This window comes from Brassica rapa, chromosome A04 (genome assembly GCF_000309985.2).
Source record: "Brassica rapa cultivar Chiifu-401-42 chromosome A04, CAAS_Brap_v3.01, whole genome shotgun sequence".
Lineage (NCBI taxonomy): Eukaryota > Viridiplantae > Streptophyta > Magnoliopsida > Brassicales > Brassicaceae > Brassica > Brassica rapa.
This window is the reverse complement of record NC_024798.2, coordinates 21,375,522-21,390,575: the sequence shown is the minus strand read 5'-3', so window position 1 is coordinate 21,390,575 and position 15,054 is coordinate 21,375,522. Positions and strand designations below refer to the sequence as shown.

General features: G+C 35.4%; 2 protein-coding genes and 1 long non-coding RNA gene across 4 annotated transcripts; 1 reads left to right on the top strand and 2 right to left on the bottom strand.

Moving 5' to 3' along the window:
* Positions 1 to 53: 53 nt before the first annotated feature.
* LOC103866211 lies at positions 54 to 4,027 on the top strand. Its single transcript, XR_632522.3, has 2 exons — positions 54 to 3,593; positions 3,679 to 4,027. It is a non-coding gene; the product is annotated as an uncharacterized LOC103866211 (long non-coding RNA).
* An 8-nt stretch (positions 4,028 to 4,035) lies between these two features.
* LOC103866210 (4-hydroxy-tetrahydrodipicolinate synthase 2, chloroplastic) lies at positions 4,036 to 6,041 on the bottom strand. 2 transcript variants are annotated; one of them, XM_018658623.2, is made up of 4 exons: positions 5,668 to 6,041; positions 5,330 to 5,413; positions 4,200 to 5,136; positions 4,036 to 4,169 (listed from the first exon to the last, which is right to left on the bottom strand). In XM_018658623.2, the coding sequence occupies exons 1-3, from the start codon at positions 5,754 to 5,756 to the stop codon at positions 4,209 to 4,211; spliced, it is 1,101 nt and encodes a 366-aa protein (XP_018514139.1). In that variant the 5' UTR covers positions 5,757 to 6,041; the 3' UTR covers positions 4,036 to 4,169; positions 4,200 to 4,208. The 2 variants fall into 2 exon arrangements, with proteins under 2 accessions (XP_018514139.1, XP_009142338.1); XM_009144090.3 differs by having other exon boundaries at positions 4,054 to 5,136.
* Positions 6,042 to 8,071: 2,030 nt separating this feature from the next.
* Positions 8,072 to 15,048, bottom strand: LOC103866209 (AT-hook motif nuclear-localized protein 22). Its single transcript, XM_033290185.1, has one exon. The coding sequence runs from the start codon at positions 9,295 to 9,297 to the stop codon at positions 8,371 to 8,373; it is 927 nt and encodes a 308-aa protein (XP_033146076.1). The 5' UTR covers positions 9,298 to 15,048; the 3' UTR covers positions 8,072 to 8,370.
* Positions 15,049 to 15,054: the final 6 nt, after the last annotated feature.

The following is a 15,054-nucleotide window of genomic DNA, read 5'->3' as shown; positions in this document are numbered from 1 at the left end:
TTTTCTCTTCGGGATGCCGACGCTCGGCTCGTATCCTGTCTTTATTCTGATAAGACGACGCTCGTGTCTCGGTTCCATTTAACGAACGGCAAGGCGTTCAAACATCTGATGGGAATCAGAAACATGTGGACATACATAATGGACGAAGACGATAAATCTACTTAGAAAGTTAACATATTCGTGAACTTACACTCATTCCAAATCATTTTTCATTAACTAACACATTAGAAGTGAGGTGTAGTGTAGATAGACCGGGGAAAATGGTACGGTTTGTAACATGGGGAGTTGTATATAGGCCCGGTCCATGGCATAAGCCACATAAGAGGTTGATTCCTATCATTGCATTCAAAAATTCATTACAAATTTGCATTATATGTTTAATTGTATATTTTCTTATATTGGCTTTGGGCTTTAAACAAATTTTGTTCTTGTTGGTCGGGCACTCCAGTATATTTACGTGGAAATGCAAAGATAAATGTATTGATTAAAATATACATGTGAAAGTTTTGGGATGTCTACTTCAGGACAAAGCATCTCCATAATGTGATGCAATGATAGCAACGATAGAATGAAGGGAAAAGGAGAGAGCTAAGCTAGAGATGGTGGCTAACAATATAAAGCGCAAAGAGTAAGTCAGAGGAATCATCAATGGATAATCTGAAACTAAAAAGAGAGGGTCTGATGGTGAGAAGAGGAGTATACGTAGAATCTCCTTTTTGCAACAATCTCATCACTTTGAAAGCAATAACAACTCCAGGAATCACCCTCTCCTATCTCTGATAAGTTTATTTGCATCTTATGAACTCCTTCATAAGTTATATATTTGGTTCTAAATTCTAATAGTAAAGTTCTGTTAGTTAGTTAGCTTTGATCCATTTTGTTGTATATAAGATACTCAAAAGGATGGCTATGTATGAACAGTAGTAGAGATAATATCAATAGTATAATTATAACAAGTTTTGAACACTTTTTTAGAGAAGCGTGGATGGATGGGGTTTCATTTCGGTGTTGACTATCTCCTCCAATTCCATTTGATGTCTCTTATAACTTGGTTTGTCTTTGCATTTTGGGTTTCTCTATTGACATTATCAATACAAGAAATGAGTACATTTTATTTAGTGGTCCTAGTCCTTGGTCTCATCAATTTATTCTTCTAAACCTTTTTTCTCCATGTATATCATCAGTACATGTAATGAGTAGAGTCTTTTTGTCAATGTGTAGCTTGATATTTTTATTGAATAGTCATGAAATTTAGCTTTATATGATAAGAATTTTTCACATGAGACTATTTTGTTATCTACTTGTTTCTTTTTACTTTTCTACTGGGTTTTAGAGAAATTTAATCTGGTGGGATATAGTTAGGATGTTGGCAAAAAAATAATAAATTAGAGATTGGAAAATAAGGAGTTTTTATTGGGCTACAGAAAGAAGGAAGGGGATTGGGCATATGTGCATGTGGAATTTGTGGGTTTTGAAAAGAAAATAGCCCACAAAATTCATTAATCATGATGATAATGATGGTTGATGAATCTATCGTCGTCGAGTGGGGAATGGGGTTATTATGGCAAAGGGAATGCGTATGATGATTGTGTGGGAGGAAGAAGCCAAGTCGATGGTTTCGTTTTCGAAATTAAATGTGCTTTGGTTTTTGCTTCTACTCCAACTCGAGTACTCCATGACTTTATCCACTACTACTTACTTCAACATATATATATGTTACTATGTTTATAATGTGCATATAACATACATGTATATTATTATTGTAAATATACTAAAACAAAAGTCATTGCACCCGATTCCGTTGTATCGATTTCACTCTTTTTCCTGTTCTTTCCAAGTTTTCAGAACCATCATCCCTTAAACCCAAGCTCTCTACCTCACGTGAACCATCACGAGCCAACAATACGATATTGACTAGGTATATCAATATATAGATAAAGAATACATAAGGAAGATACACAGTATTGGCTTAACATGGTGCTAAGCTATGTTTTATCATATAGTTGCCCAATATGCGGCTCATAATAAAGATAAGCACAGTGCTTATTAGCTAAGGATCTTAATAATATTCTACATCTAAACATCTATATAAACTAATGGACGGGGAACAATGACAAACAAATGGGAGCAAGTAAAGTTAAATAAACTTTTGAAAGTAAGTCTTGTTGTGTTTATTTAACGGAATGATTAACCATCATTAGATATGACTTTCAATGAGTTGAAAATTCTGGATTTTACACTCTCTTTACTTTGGTGGCTCGGATACGTAATCATAAAACCCATTAAACAGAAAACACAAAGAAAGAAAAGAAGACAGACTTGATGGATTAAAAAAAGAGTTAAGAGGAAACACTTGTACTTGTGATGAAGATCGAGGTTTTGACGTCCTCTTAACCTTTTGACTACTTTGGCTCCCAACTAATCATGATTTGACCTTTTTCCAGTCAAAAAAATCTGCCAAATCGCTTCATTAAACTCAAGACAATTCTTACAAACAAAAAGTACAGTTTTCTTGTGCAAAATTTAAAGCTTAATCTCACAAAAATAAGCAGAGGTTAAATCCACTTTATTGATTCTTTTCTTCAACAAAAGGTTAACCATTTTACTGTAATAGTATGTGTAACATTAAAAATGTGTGTTCAAATTTCAAATTTTATTCATTTTTCTTTTATTCACTTATAATCAGAGCGCTATAATTAAATATTTGAATTTTGATACCTTCAAATATTTTTTAAGTAATTTACTATATTAAATAAATAAAAATGGAAGAACTTTTGGTCTAGATCCATACCTTGTTTTGAGAACCCAATAAGTGATCATTTGGTTGGAACAAGAGACCGAGCCTTACAACCAAAGGGTTAGTTCATTGTAATGGTTAGGTCGAAGATTCATAAATTTCATTTATACCTAATCAGAGCTTGTACCAGTAAAATTTATTCGGTCTAGAATATATTGTGTATATGTAAATGTAAAGCATAGTTGTTGGTGTATAAGAATAGCCAAATGTTGCACAGATTTGACTAACTGTCACCTACATTTGTAAGGCTCCATCAAACCATGTGACTAAGTTGACAAACAAACATTATCATAAGTTATAGCCTTATAGGGAACCAAAATTGTATAGTTTGTTTCTTCATGTGTACCTCTTAACTGTGAGTTGAGCTTTATAGTTTATAGGGAAACTATTAAAATTCTTCTAAATAGTACGATTATCAGTCTAACAAAAAAAAAGATAAAATAATGATATGATATAGATAGAGACTGTTTTTGCTAATACTTGTTCTTCTCCCTCATAAACATCTTTCACTGGCCCTTTGTAATTATGATTCTTCTCTTGACATCATTGTCTTCTAAAGGAGCATCTCTATCTCTCTATAAAGAAAATGCAAAACACAACAAACTTTCATCTATATAACGCTTCTATATCTCTCCCACTTGATCAAACACATCTCACTTCTCCTCTCTGTCTATTCCTGATCTCTTCAAGATCCAAACATGTGTTTAAGTTCTTCAAAACCATTCTCACACACACCCACGAGACTAGTCCTGTACCTCAAAACACAAACCCACGTTCGCATCCCTCGCCTCTCCAGGTTTCAGTCTCAATCATCACACACATCTCTGAAAACTATCTAAGTCACTATAACGTTTTAACGGTCTGTTTTGTACTTTTTTCAGGAGGAGAAAGATGTGGCGAGAAGAAAAGGAGATGGAGATTAACAATATAAGACTCTACATGGAGAATCAGTACATGATTCAAGAAAACGAGAAACTCAGGAAGAAAGCTCTTATCCTTCACCAAGAAAACAAAGCTCTCCTCTCTCTGCTTCAGACCAAAAACGTTTCCCTTGTTCCATAAAACAAAAAAAAAAACAATCTAAGGGCTCTAAAACACATGCCAGTGTCTTATCATATAAAGGGGTTTAGTATTATTACTTGGTATACATCTAATTTTTTTTTAAGTTTCATCTCTCATGTAATCTATGTATGTGTGTTCTTTTGTTAATGGTACGTCAGACCAAAACTATCTTCCTCTTCCGACCGCAACACAAACAGTTTAAAAACGAGTAAAAGCAAATCATAAGTACTTAACAAGCAATATGATGAATGAGTTTCATCCCCCAACTACATAAACCAAACCATCTCTTCTTTCATTAAACACCAAACAAAGTAAACCCAAAACTCAAAAAAAAGAAAGTATATTATGCTTAATATCGACCAATAAGGATAAAATCATCATCATCAAGCACCTGAACATCCCTCTCGCCCACAAAATGCTCACGTCCAATCTCCTCCACCATCTTCACAAACTCAACCCTCTTAGCCAAAGGCAACGGCACATACGGCAACCTAAACACCGGCCTCGCAACTCCAAGCTGGGCCAAAGCAGTGTTGAGCCCAATAGGGTTCGGCTCCTGGAACAGCCAACCCATCAAAGGCAAAAGCTTCGAGTTCAAAGCCGAGTCTCTCCCTTCAAACATCAGCTTCCTCATCAAACCAGGAACCAAGTTACTAGTAACCGATATAACTCCTCTCGCTCCATAGTCCCACCTCGAATCATGACACTCGTCGTCATTCCCACTCCACACAACGATCCCTCTCTCAGTATACTCTTCGACCCTCTTGTTCCCAACGCACTCCTTCACGCCAGCTAAATTTGGACTCCTAGAAAGCGTCAAAATCGCGCTGGGCGGTATGTCCTGCCCCGTTCGACCAGGGACATTGTATATAATCGTCGGTCCCATGTGCATAACGGACTGAAGATGCGCTATTATCCCGTCCATCGAAGTCTTCCCGTAGTAAGGGTTGATGTGAAGAGCAGCGTGCATCCCCACGGCGAACCCTTGCTCCGTCGCGTGGATAGCTTCTCTCGTCGAGTTGCTTCCCGTGTTTCCGATGACTTTGATGCTTCCTCCGAAACAGTTGACCGTATGGCCTATGAGCATGATGTGCTCGTCCCAGCTCATCAGCTGGCCTTCGCCGGTTGTGCCGCCGACGATGACGCCTTCGACACCGTTTTGTATCTGGATGTTGACTAAGTCGTCGTAGGCTTCGAGGTCGAATCTTCCGTCGGGGAGATACGGCGTTTTTATGGCTGTGATCACTCGTAGAGCTTTTATGTCGTCTGTGTTTGTCCTGACAAACAAACACAAAAACAAAAAGATAATTTATATATATATGAGATTTTATATTCATAAGAATTTCTTTTTGGTCGGGTTGCGGCTGTAACTTCCGCCGCCCAGTTTGCACTGGGAAAAACTATTTACAATGTTCGAGCTGAAAACACTTTTATTCATAAGAGTTTCATCTAAGAGTTTATGCCACGGACCTGTTTTTAACCTCCAAGCTGCGCATAGGGAGGTGGAAGTTCGGTACAACAGCTGCTTTTGGAGAGACCCATCTTGAGCTTCTTCTGCGTTATGAAGACACATAAATAGCAGATTAGCCTTGACTCAATAGGCAGAACAAGAATCATTACATGTTATGTCTCAACGAACAGGTCATTGTCTATATATCACTGGATTCTTTAAACAAATAGAACCTCAGTTACACGCCAATACAAGAAGCTATATCATGCCTAGCTTGAATTAATAAAAAATAAAGGAAAACATTACCTAACAGCAAATGTATTGAATCTATATAATATATGAGGAGAAGAAAAGGAACCTCTTGTAGGCCTCGAATGGTGGCCTTGGACAGGGAAAGTGTAGAACAGAGTCCAAAGAACACAAACCATAACCTTTCAAAGCAGCCATCTTTGAATAAACCCAGTAATAAAATTTACCAAACGGAATTCAATTCTCAGAACAACGATCCAAATTCAAACAAATCACACAAGCTTGGCAATTAGTTAACGAAAACGTTGGCAATAATAATCGTTGGAGGGAGAAGTGAAGCGATAAGGGTATGGTAATGGAGGCTTCTGAGCATAATGAGCGAAAGATTCCGATAAGGAGGAAGCGGCGAGAGATGGACGGAGGAAGAAGACGAAGGAGACAGAGGATTGTATATATTAAAAATACAAAGCTGCTGTTTTTTTTAGGGTTCTCTTTTTGTCTCTCTAGATATTGCCACGTAGGTATGAGTCAACGACACGCACGCACAGAGGTTATGGTCAACACTCTTGTAGCAGCCTTCTAGAAGACTTTTTTTTAGCCCAATAGGCCAAAACATTTACTGGTTATAAATCCATTGGATCTTTTTAATATTTTCATATTACTATTTTAGTGTAAGATTCGAGCATATCCGTATTTTTTTGTGTGCATATCCGTACATTAACTCATGCAATGCACGTTCGTGTTCAGGACGGTCCATCGTGACTACTCCTCATATACAGTAGTTGTTTTTCAACGATTGTTTATTTTTTTTGGTCTACGCATTGTGGTTGTCTATTGTCTAATATACACTATGATTAGTCTAAACTCTCCATTAAGATCGTTGAGAAAAAAACTCTCTTAAGAGCCCATTATAGGCCTAATACTGGACAGATAATGACCAAACGCAGTCTAAGATTGATAGGCCCAACTCCGATTTGTAAGAAAAATATAAACGGATTCTAGGTTTGGTTAAATATTACGGACTCCGTTGGTTCATAAGCGGTCTTGTTTTTTAGAATTTAATAGATAAAACCATTTTGAACAAATTAAAGGTAAGATAATAGTGCGTTTCCTCACTCTCTCCTTTTTGTTCTTCTTCAAACTACATATTATATAATGTGTTGCTGACATATGTCTTTCTATATCTTTTTGATCACTCATCTTTCTATATATTTTATATCTTTTGATCACTGCGTTAAGGAAACAAACAAGACTATAATATATGTATCACTAAACACATGGAGAATTGAAGAGAGACCCACTTCAATTATAGTTGATTTATTTCGGGTTTTATATAGTGTAATCATTGAATTGGAAAGTCAAAGAACATATACGTATGTCTAATCACTCATGATGCCGACTAATATGAAATTTCAATCAAACCATAGCAAAAACATGGAACAACTTTTAAAAAATGGCAGAAGAAAATAGACCTGTTTAATTAATGTACATATGCATTGACAAAATGTGACTATTAGTTAAGTAAATAATGTGATATCAAAAATGATTAAATGGCATAATTTTTTTTTTGCGCAGGCCACTCGGTTTATCTTTATCGTTATAATTTTATTATTGTCAGTAATCTTTCTAACAGCAAAAATGATCGATCGATCATAGGTTATAGAAGAAGGTGAAACATAAGATGAGATGTAAATGCAAAAGCAGAGAGAGATGGCTTTGGAAGTAAGGAACACTCTCACTTCACTCATCGCCTCGTAAAGGAACTTTTCCTTCCCACAGATACGCACGTGCGTCGGTGCTTCACCCAATGCTCATCTTCTCTTCCCCTCTCTTAATTGCTTTCTCTTCTCTCTCACTTGCAAATCAAACCTCACACAAATTATATTCTTCTATAAAATGTATGTGATCTACTTATATTAGCTATGATCAAGTGAGTTTTGGCAAAAAAATATCAAGTGAGTTAGTCATAGACTCATGGTTATCATCATTTTCTTGTTCCAAATTTTTATAATCTATGTCTACTGGACGTCTTACGTTTAACCGAGAAAGCTACAGCTCAGATTTACTTTATTTGGATATTACTAATAAGGCATATATTACACGGAATTTCGTGAAAATGTACAAACACAAGTATCTGCCACATGCAATCACCTTGTTCCCAAGCCTTGTTCTTGTCATTATGCCTCTTGCCTCTCACCATCTTCTTGCCAACCTCGGAACAATCATCTTTTCTCCTTTTTTTTCTTATATACTTTAGCGTCTAATTACTTAAACTTTTGTAAAATTATTATACAGCCTTAATACCAAATAAAAATAACAGTTTTTTAATATTTAAACAAGAAAACAATATTCAAACAGTGTGAACTGCTTAGAAAATGGGTTTATTGTTTGATAAATTAGTAAAGGACTAAAAACAAATATTTGACCAAATACAAATAAACTGACATTCTTAGTAACATGTTAAAGTAGGAGCCTTATATTTATCTTGGTGTGTACTCGTTGAGCGTTATAAAAATTCAATGAGTCTAGGTTTTGCACTCGAATCAATCAACAATACGCAAAGCTTAATTAACACCAACACATGGATCACAAAATTCGAAATCAACAACTTATAATCTCCTAGTCAACGCAAACACACAACCCCCATGTCAAACCTAAGAGATCGATCGACCAGTCCCATGACCAAAACGATTCTCTTTAAGGCTACAATGATCTCTTATAAAACAAAGGGGGAAAAGAAAATTAAAATTTGACAGAAGAGATATTACAAATGAAAAACGATGAACACAACTAACGTATTTTTTTTCACCATTTAGAAAGATGGTCTCGGAGTTCCCCAATAAGCTTCTGCTGGCAGTTGAGAATTCATAAGACTCGGAGGCAACCCTTGTATAAACGACGTCGGATCCTGCATCAACTGTTGCGGCTGAGTCTGCGTTCCACCACCCATCGTCGCGTTACCATCTATATTATTAGCAACCGCTCCAGCCGTTTGCTGCTCGTCCTGATCATCTTCCTCTAAGGGCAACCTCTCATACGCAGCGTTCCCAAACGAAGCAGCCATAATCACCACAGGTCCTGAAGCCATGAGTGGACCCACCACGCTCCCTCCAACGACCTGTCCTTGACCACCGGCTAGGTAAATCGTTAGACCCGACGCCGCCGGTGGAGCAGGAGGAGGGAGGAAAGATCCCGAGAGAGAAAGAATCTCGAAACGTCCGTGTAAGTTAACTACGGATGAGCCACCACCGGGAACCGAAGCTGGTTGTCTTATGGTAACGTTCGTGACGGCGCCGTTACCGCTCAGAACGCAGATACCACGTTGGCGACGGCGAGCGAAGACGGTGACGCTTTCCATGACGTCACATCCGTTAGCTACTTCCATCACATGGGACTTGAGAGCGTTTGCGCTATCTCTAGTGATGATGACTGGTGGTTTTGGTTTGTTCTTGGATCCCGCTGGTCTGCCACGTGGCCTTCTCGTGATGTGGTTATCTCCTCCTCCGCCTCCGCCGCCGCTTTCTCCGCCGGAGCCGGGGGTGTTTTGATCTTTTCCAGCTGAAGAGTGCTCGTTTGGATCGATCTCAGAGTCTCGGTCGCGTTTTAGTCCACCGATCCTGTGCTGGTCGATATCGTGGCCGTGGTTATGTTGCTGCTGATGCTGAAACTGATGGTGTGGGTGAAGATGGAGATCTCTTGAGAGGAAAGGTGGAGGAAGAGAGCGAGAGACCTGATCCATTTCTTGAATGAAAAGCAAAAAAGCAAACAATTAAAAACCCTAATTAACTAATTAATCTCCTCTGCTCTTAACTTGAGGATGGATACACAAGAGCTCAATTCAATTAATTAAGGAGAAAAAGATTGAAATTTTGAAGAAGAGAAAATAAAAAGAGATATAAAGTCATATACATGTAAAATGAAACTGGAGCAGAACTAGTAATACATGAAAATGAAACTTCTAAGAAGAAGAAGAGAGAAGAGATGAGAGAGATGGATTTAGGGTTAGGTCTGAGAGGGTAAGGTCAAGGAAGTATTCAGATGGAAGATGGGTTTAGTTTTGGTTTAGACTTTAGATAGACAGCGTGCCGCATGGGCGGTGTGTGGGTCCTACTCACTGTGTCACTTGTGGGGGTCCACTTTTTGTGGGGCCATTCCCCTATTGTGTAATAATTTCGGTTAATTTTAATTATGTAAGAAAAAAAAGTCCGTGAAAATATTGGATGAGGATACAAGTATATTCCATGGATGCGTGGGATTACATCAAACATTATATGGACACACAAATTGAAGCACACGAGTCTATATTGAATCTAAAATAATTTCTTTAAGTTAAGCTAAGTAGGGACTTGCCCTGATGTACGACATTATGTTTCTCGTTGTAACGGTAGAATTTAAATATATTTCTATCTATTTATACACCATTCAATAGTTAAAGAGCAACGGAGAAAATTATAATAATCTTCAATACAATGAGGTAGGTAGAATATATAAGCCAAACACTTATATATTTCCTTAGCAGTCACTATTAATTTCCTGTGTACATATATGTTGTTAAGAATCAAGTATTCATTTTGATTTGCGTTGACAGACAACTTTCAAACAATCATTAAGAAATATGAATCCATATCGTATTTATAGAGGATTCCTTAAGGTGATTTGTAGAGAAAATGCATCTAATTTGTTTTCTCAAATGTATTTGTTAGTCTTCACAAATATTATTGAAAAAGATACATGTCTGCATAGAGATATTTGTGCGTTTTTTAAGATTAATTAAGGTGCATGAAAGTTAGTGACAAATAATTAAGAGTTGAAATGGCAAAAACAAGCTGAGAATGTGAAGAAGAGACGTTATTGTGGTTGGATAATGACAGAAACTGTTTTAAATATGTCATTTCAAATCTAGGAGAAGAGAACCACTCTTGTATTTACTTACTTATAGCGCTATGCGTTGTACTATTTTTTTATGATATATGGTATTGATATTTTATGCAGTTTTCTAACATATTTTCCAGTTATGTATATATATCCGAAAGGTTCCACGATTTATTACCATTCTAATATCGCTCGACGAAAAAACGATATATATGTCAATGTTGTTAGGTTTTGTTTCAATGATCACATTTTTATTTTTTTCACGACTCTACTAGCTAGTAAATGAAATTACTAATCAGTAAATATAGGTATGTTATACTCTGTGTTTTTTTGGGTGTAAATGTTAAGAATGTTCTCAGTTCAGTTGGTAGCTACTTATCCAACATCATCAGCTCCGACTGTGCAATTCACTAGTACTAATTATTATCATTAATATCTATATAGAAAATAAGTATCACAAAAACATGTTTTAATGGTTTTGATCAGTAATAGTACTGCATAGTAGTGAAAGTTAGGAGATAAAAAGAAACAGTATATAGGTAAAACGAGAAGAATACAATTGACCAAAGAAAACGTTAAACGTTAAATTCTCAAGTTCATAAAATTTATGAAATTCACATATTTCACCAACTTTTTTAATGAAATTCTGAAATTATTCCACCATTCTGAAAGTTACGATTAGACGGTTCGATGAAAACTGACTTATATTCCTTTAATTTCAGCTGTTTATATTTGTTTCTTTCGCTTTTAAGCATAAAGCAAGTTAGTAGTATTATTACTACAGTATTATATTGAGAGGTTGCTCAGTTGCTGAATGGATTTATTGTGTATGGTTCGCTCGATGATGGCAGATTCAAGCTCGTAAATCGCGAAGCTTGGAAAGACTAAAGAGACACGAAGTGGAAGTGAAAGAGTAGATGACAGGCGCGTCAGACGCCGTTGGATGTTTGTCCCCGTCGGTTGCGATGACTTCACGTCACAAGACTAGCCAGCGAAACCAGCTCACACTCGCACGTGCAGAAGCTGCTGACATGCGTGAATAAGATTCATTTAATGTTAAATCACTTCTCTAAAAACATTGACTCAGTTCAGGATGTGCTTGAAAGATCGAAAGGGTGGCTTTCACGTCACGATCAGAATATTTCAGGTCATCAGCGGGGTGAAAATTCACTACTCTGATAATTACCTTTTTAAAATATCTAAAAAATTATATCCAAATTTCCCAAAATAAGCAACTTCAGTTATTCCCCCTCCTCCCCCCCCAACCAAACTAAACATTCTCCGGACAAGACATATCAAAAGCGTTCGACAGTGCCACTTTTTTTTTTCCGTCTGAAAATATTCATTCAAGAGTTTGTTAGAAAAGCCCAAAGGACAGTGCCACTTCTCATTACCTTTTTTTCTTTCTCATTAAGTGTTTTTCTCATTACTTTCTTGTTTAAAGATTTCATTTGTCTTGAAATATATTCATGTTTTCAAACGATTATGTAGTATCGTGTATGTATTATTGAAAACTTGATCAACAAAAAAATGTACATTATATCAAAGAAATTGACGTAGTATCATAGGCATATTAAAGATAGATAGAAACGATGTTACATACCTATAAAAAAACCTCTTTGGTAGTGAAGAAAATATAATAAGCTCTGGATTCAGTTATGATTTGACTATGCTTAATAAAAGTTTTAACATAATCATCAGTTTCATTTCCATGGCTTGTTAAATGCTGGAAAGTTTATTATTTAATGTGATTCATTGTTGTGTCGGATTAATTTTTAACTATCCGGATTCCACACATTATATAATGTATACATAAATAGTATGTACTATACATATCCCTTACCAGTTTCATTATGTCCACCAAAAGGTCGTTTGCTTTTATTTTCTTCTTAATTCCATATTATATACTACATGGTATATAAAACAAATATTCAACCATGTGATAAAACAAGGAGTTATAGATATAATGATTGGGGAACAACTTTGAGAAAAAACTCAGCGTATATACAATTCTATATATACACAATTTTAGTTATATATAACGTTGGAAAACATATGGAATCTACGGCAAATATCATACTGTTATATATTTATTTTGTTACAACTTGAGACATATTACCAAAAAGTGATGCTTACAAAGGTATTTCGAGAGTTATCTCAATCGGACGGATGCAAGGAATTTATAATCGAAGACATTACTAAGGCAGCGAGCTCAATATTATTTATAAATATATTGTTTTTTTTTAAATCTAAATAGATGAAGCTTTTAGGTTAACTTTTTCTTTGCTTTTGCATGAAGTCGAATTATGTTTGCCAAGATCAAGATAAACGTATATATATATATATATATATATATATATATATATATACGTCATAAACGTAACTAATTAACATGATAACTAGCTGAGTCCAAAACGTCAAGACCCAGTCCTCTTTTCAGCATGGTTCTTTCCATTTTATTTTTAAGGATTCCTAACTACTTGTTATCGATTTTACATTATATTTTTCAGCCACAATGGTCTGTTTCAACTTGGCTTTCTAAAAAAATGCATTTCTTTAATTAAGGCGCATATAAGAATGAAACTGAGAAAAAAAAATGGAACTTAGATGCTTGTGGTGGCTCTGTAGAAAGTTTATTTCCAAATAATCTACGCATATTTGGATTAATCAGATTTTTTTATGATATTTGGAAAATTCGTGGTGGTAAATCACAGACTAGATATATTAGTCTATCATTAAGTATTCAAGATAAAATGCGAATTCATATATTGCTAGTGTAGTTAGCAGTCATCGTAGTTAGGAAGAGAGAGATTGATAGTTTAATGCATGTATTGACCGCATGGGAAGAAGAGAGAGATGTAGGTTGAATCTGAAACCAGAACGTGTGGGCGTGACTCTTTTCTTTCCCACCCATCCCCCGCGGATCCCGCTGACACCCGACCCGGCCCGACACGATCCGGGTGGGTGGACATCGGACTAGCCACTCGCATCTCACTAATTTGTCTTCACTTGCCATCCAATTAGGAGGAGGCATGTGGCTCTGAAACCCATGTTACGGTTTTGAAATTAACTACTGTACTTTTATAATACAACCATTAATACACTTGGATCATGACTCACTAAAGGCTTAACATGCTACGTGACCATTTTCGTAGTTATCAAGAAATTTCGAGAATAACAAGATCTTTGGACTGTTATGTGTATAATCTTAGCTCAATTAATGGCATATGCTCATTAATGTCGTACCTTGCTTGGACTTCCTCTTCCCTTTCTATATCTCGAGATTGTGTTTTGTTAAATTGAGATAGATATGTTCTGATCTTAGAAAAGATGAGTTGTGATATGTTTTGACTAAATCTTTCAAGAACTTAGAAGCTACATGAATTCACTATCTAAGCGGTTTACTTAAATTCATGAAGTTGAAAAAACTCCACTAACCCATTCAACCATGCTCTAAATATACAACTATATTTAGTTGCTTATTATTTCTTGAGTTAAAATAAACGGAACATTAGTTATTATTACATACTTTTGTCAATAAATTGCAAATGAAGAGAGACAATTAAGCCATATATTTATGTTTAAGATGTAGTTTCTTAAACTCTACCATGTAGCAGATGAACGGAGTTTGTAATTTTTTATTAATATAAACTATAGAAGATTAAGCATAAAATATGTATTTTCTTAAAGTAAATATTTTTGTAAATTTGAAAATGTCATAAAAATGTTGCCGATCTTGAAAATTTGTACATGTAATAACATATATATTTTCTCAGTTACAGTTCATACTTCATACTAGTGGACATGGAAGCTTAATGGTTGATTAAAGTTTAATTTTAGGTGAGAGTCTGAGAGATAAGGACGGACGTTATGCTTTAGATAAAGACAAACACAGCTCGATGCTTTTGTTAGGTACCCAATATCTTTTAAATCTATTACGTATATCCACGTCGTAATGTATTATATATTCAGTTTTTTGTAATGTGAACTTTATCATATGTATATACGAGTCGAGGGAAAAAAACTATGGCTTAAACATGTAAGAGCATGATTAAAGAGATGTTGTTAGGGTGAGGTTTTTAGCTGAATATAAAAAACTGTCTCTTAATTTTTAACTAAAATAAATTAAAAACCGGTTCTTAGATATTTAAAAGTCGGTTTTTAGTTTTTTTAGTTAAAAATTAAGAGACAGTTTCTTATATTCTGCTAAGAACTTCACCTTAAAAACATCTATTAATTATGTTCTAATCGAATTTTTAGAATACTAAACTCGCAATAGACAACTTTTTATTGTTTAGTGCTGATGAGAGACAAAAGACATAGTCATCTATTAAATTATTTATAAGAGAATATTACTAATTTCATTTTTAACCTATATTATACCCAACCTAATCAATCAATTTGTTGTTTGTCATCACTTTAACATCATTCGTAAATCTTTTTTTCTAAAGCATCGTTCGTAAATTTTGCACACCTCTCGTATTTTTCTTTCAAGAGTTAGTTATATTGGAATTGCCCCTCTTAATTCCTATATACATAAAAATGTAACAACTGAAATCACTGTTCATATAAAATGTGAAGATAAATTTGTTTGAAAGTATGAGAAATGAAAAAGGAATAAGAG